This window comes from Salvelinus alpinus, chromosome 17, assembly GCF_045679555.1.
Source record: "Salvelinus alpinus chromosome 17, SLU_Salpinus.1, whole genome shotgun sequence".
NCBI classification, from domain to species: domain Eukaryota; kingdom Metazoa; phylum Chordata; class Actinopteri; order Salmoniformes; family Salmonidae; genus Salvelinus; species Salvelinus alpinus.
This window is the reverse complement of record NC_092102.1, coordinates 50,862,515-50,870,834: the sequence shown is the minus strand read 5'-3', so window position 1 is coordinate 50,870,834 and position 8,320 is coordinate 50,862,515. Positions and strand designations below refer to the sequence as shown.

Here is an 8,320-nt window from a genome sequence, read left to right as displayed (position 1 = left end):
TCTCAATGTCTACTCTGCTTCCTCCGCTTGCTTCCTCCCTCAATGTCTACTCTGCTTCCTCCGCTTGCTTTCTCTCTCAATGTCTACTCTGCTTCCTCCGCTTGCTTCCTCTCTCAATGTCTACTCTGCTTCCTCCGCTTGCTTCCTCTCTCAATGTCTACTCTGCTTCCTCCGCTTGCTTTCTCTCTCAATGTCTACTCTGCTTCCTCCGCTTGCTTCCTCTCTCAATGTCTACTCTGCTTCCTCCGCTTGCTTCCTCTCTCAATGTCCACTCTGCTTCCTCCTGCATGCTTCCTCTCTCAATATCTACTCTGCTTCCTCCTGCATGCATGATAGCCTGCCTCATCCTCACCACTGAGCACCACATAACTGTCTAGTTCAGTAGCCTACTCTCTGTAATGCAAAGTTATTATGAGAATTTAGTATTATGAGAATTTACCTCATTTGCACTCACTGTATATAGATTGTTCCTTTGTTCTACTGTATTATTGACTGTACGTTTGTTTATCCCATGTGTAACTCTGTGTTGTTGTATGTGTCGAACTGCTTTGCTTTATTTTGGACAGGTCGCAGTTGCAGATGAGAACTTGTTCTCAACTAGCCTACCTGGTTTAATAAAGGTGAAATATATATATATTTTTAAATAGTAGTGTATTTCCTGATCTCCGTTTTAACGTTAGCTTCTTACTTCATCCTTCTAGCTTGCTAGCCAGAGCCCTTCAACGTCTCTGCCGGCAGCTAGCCACTAGACTGACTGACATACTGTATGCATCAGCAACTATTTACCAGCTGCCACTCATTCTCTGAGAGCTGTTTTTTTGTTTATTTTGGGGGCATGTCTGTAGACACGGCAGGAGTCGCAGTCTGGCGTCTCGCTAAACACACTGTCAGCAGTGTCTCCAGTTGTCTACTTGAGCCGACTCCTAGCTGGGATAGTTAATTTCCAGTCTCAGTCCCGCAGCCTGTGCCTCGAAAAGGCGGAGTTAGACATTTCAGAGAGTGGTGAATGTGCTGCTAATAGGCAAACCCAGGAGGCAAATCCAGGAGGTAAATCCAGGAGGCAAATCCAGGAGGCAAATCCAGGAGGCAAATCCAGGAGGCAAACCCAGGAGGCAAATCCAGGAGGCAAACCCAGGAGGCAAATCCAGGAGGCAAATCCAGGAGGCAAATCCAGGAGGCAAATCTAGGAGGCATATCCAGGAGGCAAATCCAGGAGGCAAATCCAGGAGGCAAATCTAGGAGGCATATCCAGGAGGCAAATCCAGGAGGCAAATCCAGGAGGCAAATCCAGGAGGCAAATCCAGGAGGCAAACCTAGGAGGCAAATCCAGGAGGCAAATCCAGGAGGCAAATCCAGGAGTCAAACCCAGGAGGCAAACCCAGGAGGCAAATCCAGGAGGCAAATCCAGGAGGAAAATCCAGGAGGAAAATCCAGGAGGCAAATCCAGGAGGAAAATCCAGGAGGATTTTTTTTACAAATTAAATAAATTGCAGCTGCTCACCGAATTGACAGCTGTAACGTAGTTACACCTCCGACACCGCCAAAACACCAGCTATGCGGGACGGCTATCGCGGGTTAATACTTGATCTGATTAAAATCTAGGCATAGTAAATCATCAGTCGTGTGAGTTCTCTGATGGCCATCTGCTGTTATCACCGTACCATCTTGAAGAAGAAGACAAACAGCCCATCTGTCATGTATCCAGGTGCATGGAATGAAACAAAATATTAACAGATGCTTCACAAAACTATTTCATGGTTTGATATCTGTTTATTAGTTTGGTTTGATATCTGTTTATTAGTTTGGTTTGATATCTGTTTATTAGTTTGGTTTGATATCTGTTTATTAGTTTGGTTTGATATCTGTTTATTAGTTTGGTTTGATATCTGTTTATTAGTTTGGTTTGATATCTGTTTATTAGTTTGGTTTGATATCTGTTTATTAGTTTGGTTTGATATCTGTTTATTAGTTTGGTTTGATATCTGTTTATTAGTTTGGTTTGATATCTGTTTATTAGCTCGGTTTGATATCTGTTTATTAGTTTGGTTTGAAATCTGTTTATTAGTTGGGTTTGATATCTGTTTATTAGTTTGGTTTGATATCTGTTTATTAGTTTGGTTTGAAATCTGTTTATTAGTTTGGTTTGAAATCTGTTTATTAGTTTGATATCTGTTTATTAGTTTGGTTTGATATCTGTTTATTAGCTTGGTTTGATATCTGTTTATTAGTTTGGTTTGATATCTGTTTATTAGTTTGGTTTGATATCTGTTTATTAGCTTGGTTTGATATCTCTTTATTAGCTTGGTTTGATATCTGTTTATTAGTTTGGTTTGAAATCTGTTTATTAGTTTGGGATGAGATCTTTTTAATTTGTTTGTGGATCATCCAAAATCAAGTTAAAAACATTCGTGGATTTCCGTATTTACACGGATTTAAGAAAACTATAAAATCAACATGTAAAGTGTTTCATGAGCTGAAATAAAAAATCCAAAAAATGTTTCATACTAAACAAAGCTTATTTCTCTCAAATGTTGTTCACACATTTGTTGACATCCCTGTTAGTGAACATGTCTCCTTTGCCAAGATAATCCATCCACCTGAAAGGTGTGGCCTATCCAGAAGCTGATTAAACAGCATGGTCATTACACAGATGCACCTTGTGCTGGGGACAATAAAAGGCCACTTTAAAATGTGCAGTTTGTCACAAAACACAATGCCACCATGTCTCAAGTTTTCAGGGAGTGTGCAAATTGGCACGCTGACTGCAGGAATGTCCACCAGAGCTGCTACCAGAATCGAATGTAATAAATTGTGGGGAAAAACCTAATTCTGATTGGCAGGGCCTGCCTCTCCAGTGGGTGTGACTGGCTGCCAAGTGGGTGGGCCTATGCCCTCCAAGGCCCACCCATGGCTGCAGCCCTGCCCAGTCATGTGAAATCCATAGATTAGGGCCTAATTTATTTATTTCAGTTGACTGATTTCCCTATATGAACTATAACCCAGTAAAATCTTTGAAATTGAGCCAGATTGTCTGAGTCGTATCCTGAGGCTTTGTTGTGTTGGTAGTGGTTAGCGAAGTTAGCCTTAGGACTAGCAGAATGAGAGGACTTTTTGTATCTATGTTCATATCTTGGCATTTTAAGGCTTTGTGGTGGTAGGAGTGGGTGTCGCTTGTTTTCAGGTGGTTATAGAATTTGAGGGTTGTTGGATATGAATTTGTATGTGTGTATTTTGGTCTAATTTGGCGCTGGGTGTATTTTTTGGGGCTTTTCTCTGTACTGTCTGCTTGCAGCAGGTAGCCTAGTGGTTAAGATCATTGGGCCAGTAATTGAAAGGTTTATGGTTCAAATCCCTGCGGTGACTAGGTGAAAAGTCTGTCGATGTGCCCTTGAGCAAGGCATTTAACCCTAATTGCTCCTGTAAGTCGCTCTGGATAAGCATGTCTGCTAAATGGCTTAATATGTACTCTCTTGCTGGCTGGAGAGTACTTTCCACCTCCGAATGTAATTTGCGCACCGAATTTTACATGTAGAATCACGTGCAAAAATGTTGGCAGTCAGAAGTCTAACGCTGGTCGCTGAACGATCGGCAGACGAACGCTAGATCCACATTCGGTGCGATGTGTGCGAGCCGTTAGAATTCTGCATGCAGGATTCAATTGGATGTTTGTCCCATTTAAAAAATATAAATATTTGATTGGTTAGTGGAACACACACACTTCACCTCCGTATAGGGCTATTGGTTCAATTGTAGATTTGAATATTTGTCTTGTGAGAGCGTAAAAAGCCTATCTTGCTTTCTCTCTCAATTTCATTGAGCAGCCATACAGAAATTAGTCATAGATCTTGTTTTTAAACCCAGATATGAATAATATGAATACTTTATCCGATGTATTTTGTTCCTACTGTGAAATTGTGTTTTACGCCTTGGGATTTAGATTTTTGTTGTTGTTGAGTATAGTGTTTTTTTGTCTTCTTAAAGTTTACTGTCAGGGACCATGTCTAACAGAACTGATGTAGGATATTTAGATCAAGTTGTAGACCCTCTTTTGTGGTTGACAACAGAACTAGATTGTCTGATGTAGGATATTTAGATTACGTTGTAGACCCTCTTTTGTGGTTGACAACAGAACTAGATTGTCTTATCTAACTTTGCTGTTGAAGTATATAAACATTTGAGTTGCCTAACCTGTTCACAGGATTAGTCAAACTCTTGAGGTTCCTAGGGTCTCCACCCAGCTAGGTACATCTGATTTTTGTTTAATGCACATTTACTGGTGTGAGGTCAATACAGACTGTAGGAGGAGGCTAGAGGAGGAGGAGGGGAGGAGAGTAGAGAGGAGGGGAGGAGGAGGGGTAGATGAGGAGGACAGGAGGAGGAGGCTAGAGGAGGAGGAGGGGGGAGGGGAGGGGAAGAGGAGGAGGAGGGGGAGGGTAGAGAGGAGTGGTAGAGGAGGGGTAGATGAGGAGGAGAGAAGGAGGGTAGAGGGGAGGGGAGGGTAAGAGGAGGAGGAGGGTAGAGGAGTGGAGGAGGAGGGGTAGATGAGGAGGAGAGGAGGGTAGGAGGAGGGTAGAGCAGGAGGACAGGAGGAGGAGGAGTGTAGAGGACAGGAGGAGGCGGGCAGAGGGGAGGGGAGGAGGGCAGAGGCTGAATCAGATATCTAATAGATGTAACTTTTAGCTTTTGTGATCGTCATCTCATCCCTCAAGTTGTTATTTGCTCTCAGGTCCCTATCTCTCAGGTCTCTATCGCTCAGGTCCCTATCTCTCAGGTCCCTATCTCTCAGGTCCCTATCGCTCAGGTCCCTATCGCTCAGGTCCCTATCGCTCAGGTCCCTATCGCTCAGGTCCCTATGGCTCAGGTCCCTATCGCTCAGGTCCCTATCGCTCAGGTCCCTATCTCTCAGGTCCCTATCTCTCAGGTCCCTATCTCTCAGGTCCCTATCTCTCAGGTCCCTATCGCTCAGGTCCCTATCGCTCAGGTCCCTATGGCTCAGGTCCCTATCTCTCAGGTCCCTATCACTCAGGTCCCTATCACTCAGGTCCCTATCGCTCAGGTCCCTATCGCTCAGGTCCCTATCGCTCAGGTCCCTATCGCTCAGGTCCCTGTCACTCAGGTCCCTGTCACTCAGGTCCATAGCCTCTTGAAAAAACGAATCTCCATTGTGTATTTTCTCTGAAGAATGTCTGCCTCTCTGCCTGTCAACAATCAGTAACAATGTTTACTGTGGGATTGGAAAAGGAGACAATGAAACAATGATTTTACTAAGTATTGTATGTAGGTATTTACAATGAGATGAGTTGGATTCTGCTGCACAGCAATATGCACATAACATTCACAAACACACACACACACACACACACACACACACACACACACACACACACACACACACACACACACACACACACACACACACACACACACACACACACACACACACACACACACACACACACACACACACACACACACACACACACACACACACACACACACACACACACACACACACACCAGCATAAATAAAAGAAGAACTGCAGTTAGCCTCGAGGTTAGAGCGTTGGGCAAGTAACTGAAAGGTTGCTGGTTTGAATGCTGGAGCTAACAAAGGTGTGCCCTTGAGCAAGGCATTTAACCTTAATTGCTCCAGGTGCTCTGTACAATGGTGACCCTGGCTGTGACCCCACTCTCTGCGTGTGTCTCAGGGCTGAGTTTGAATAGGCAAGAAACACATTTCCATCACACACGTGTGTGTAACAGGACAAATATAAACAGTTCCCTCCAAGTGATTTTATTATTATTCTCAAAGCTCTTAGAAGATAAAACAAAGTGTCGGTGATTAGAGAAAGACTTTGGGGAGAGTTACCACAAAAAAAACATGTCATAGTGCTTTGTGATGTTTTCAAAGAGAAACTTATACCAAGTTTCTCTTTGAAAACATCACAAAGCACTATGACATGTTTTTTTTGTGGTAACTCTCCCCAAAGTCTTTCTCTAATCTACTTTTTTTTTCTCTTCAGAAACTCATTTTCTCAAATTCCCTCTTGGCGCACGGCTGTCTAGGCTGACATTCCTCGTGATGTGGAGTGACTTTAATAAGCACTGAAGCTAAGTCCCAAATGGCTCCCTATTCCCTATTTAGTGCACTACTTTTGACCAGGAACCCATAGGGAATAGGGTACCGGTTGGGATACAAGCCTAACCCTGTCTCCTCTCTGAAGCTGAGTGATAAGCGTATAGTCAGCTCCACCAGAGGACTTCTACTATCTAAATCTCCAAATATGCGATGAATCTGAACAAACAAAATATTTTCCGGGTCCATTTTCTTGGTGCATAATGTGTAATTGAATATACTCCATGTTGGATTCATTTGTTACATTGCATGAAATGTTAAAGTGATAAACTGTCAACTTGTCTTTCAACTAAAATAATGGACCTTGATGAATGCAGAATGTCAGCTAAATGGACTGGCAGTGGGTAGGTTTCCATGCAATTGGCGACACACTTCCATGCGAATACTCTACAATCTGCATCAAAACAATATGCGCATTTTCCCACCCGAGATGGTTCCATCAAAAAACTGCTAAAAGGCTCTGCGTAATGACGTAGTGCACATAAACATAAAATGTGTGGTAAATTCCCATATCGCGAATAAAAAAAAAATCTAAATTAAATGAGTTTCCATCGCATTTTCATTTCAACTCGTGGTTGATCAAATAAATGTTGCGTCATACAGCGAGCGTGCCCTTTCTGGTATTGGCACGTGCGCTCTAGCCAACAGCGCGTCGATATCGATAGATCGCACATTTTTATTTTATTTTTATTTCACCTTTATTTAACCAGGTAGGCTAGTTGAGAACAAGTTCTCATTTGCAACTGCGACCTGGCCAAGATAAAGCATAGCAGTGTGAACAGACAACACAGAGTTACACATGGAGTAAACAATAAACAAGTCAATAACATGGTAGAAAAAAAGAGAATCTATATACAATGTGTGCAAAAGGCATGAGGTAGGCAATAAATCGAATAATTACAATTTAGCAGATTAACACTGGAGTGATAAATCATCAGATGATCATGTGCAAGAAGAGATACTGGTGTGCAAAAGAGCAGAAAAGTAAATAAATAAAAGCAGTATGGGGGGTGAGGTAGGTAAATTGGGTGGGTAGTTTACAGATGGACTATGTACAGATTTTTGCAATTCGTTCCAGTCGCAGGCAGCAGAGAACTGGAAGGAAAGGCGTCCAAATGAGGTTTTGGCTTTAGGGATGATCAGTGAGATACACCTGCTGGAGCGCGTGTTGCGGGTGGGTGTAGCCATCCTGACCAGTGAACTGAGATAAGGCGGCACTTTACCTAGCATAGCCTTGTATATGACCTGGAGCCAGTGGGTCTGACGACGAACATGTAGCGAGGGCCAGCCGACTAGGGCATACAGGTCGCAGTGGTGGGTCGTATAAGGTGCTTTAGTAACAAAACGAATGGCACTGTGATAAACTGCATCCAGTTTGCTGAGTAGAGTATTGGAAGCTATTTTGTAGATGACATCGCCGAAGTCGAGGATCGGTAGGATAGTCAGTTTTACTAGGGTATGTTTGGCGGCGTGAGTGTAGGAGGCTTTGTTGCGGAATAGAAAGCCGATTCTTGATTTGATTTTGGATTGGAGATGTTTGATATGAGTCTGGAAGGAGAGTTTGCAGTCTAGCCAGACACCTAGGTACTTATAGATGTCCACATATTCTAGGTCGGAACCGTCCAGGGTGGTGATGCTAGTCGGGCGTGCGGGTGCAGGCAGCGAACGGTTGAAAAGCATGCATTTGGTTTTACTAGCGTTTAAGAGCAGTTGGAGGCCACGGAAGGAGTGTTGTATGGCATAGAAGCTCGTTTGGAGGTTAGATAGCACAGTGTCCAAGGAAGGGCCGGAAGTATATAGAATGGTGTCGTCTGCGTAGAGGTGGATCAGGGAATCGCCCGCAGCAAGAGCAACATCATTGATGTATACAGAGAAAAGAGTCGGCCCGAGAATTGAACCCTGTGGTACCCCCATAGAGACTGCCAGAGGACCGGACAACATGCCCTCCGATTTGACACACTGAACTCTGTCTGCAAAGTAGTTGGTGAACCAGGCAAGGCAGTCATTAGAAAAACCGAGGCTACTGAGTCTGCCGATAAGAATATGGTGATTGACAGAGTCGAAAGCCTTGGCCAGGTCGATGAAGACGGCTGCACAGTAATGTCTTTTATCGATGGCGGTTATGATATCGTTTAGTACCTTGAGCGTGGCTGAGGTGCACCCGTGACCGGCTCGGAAACCGGA

General features: G+C 43.6%; 1 protein-coding gene across 1 annotated transcript; it reads right to left on the bottom strand.

Moving 5' to 3' along the window:
- Positions 1 to 4,660: 4,660 nt before the first annotated feature.
- LOC139541899 (uncharacterized protein in mobD 3'region-like) lies at positions 4,661 to 5,137 on the bottom strand. The gene has a single exon (XM_071346782.1). It carries the CDS (start codon positions 5,135 to 5,137, stop codon positions 4,661 to 4,663), a length of 477 nt encoding a protein of 158 aa, XP_071202883.1.
- Between the last annotated feature and the right edge of the window lie 3,183 nt (positions 5,138 to 8,320).

Coding starts and splice junctions, on each gene's coding strand:
- LOC139541899 (XM_071346782.1), bottom strand. CDS start 5,137: ATGGACCTGAGTGACAGGGACCTGAGTGACAGGGACCTGAGCGATAGG.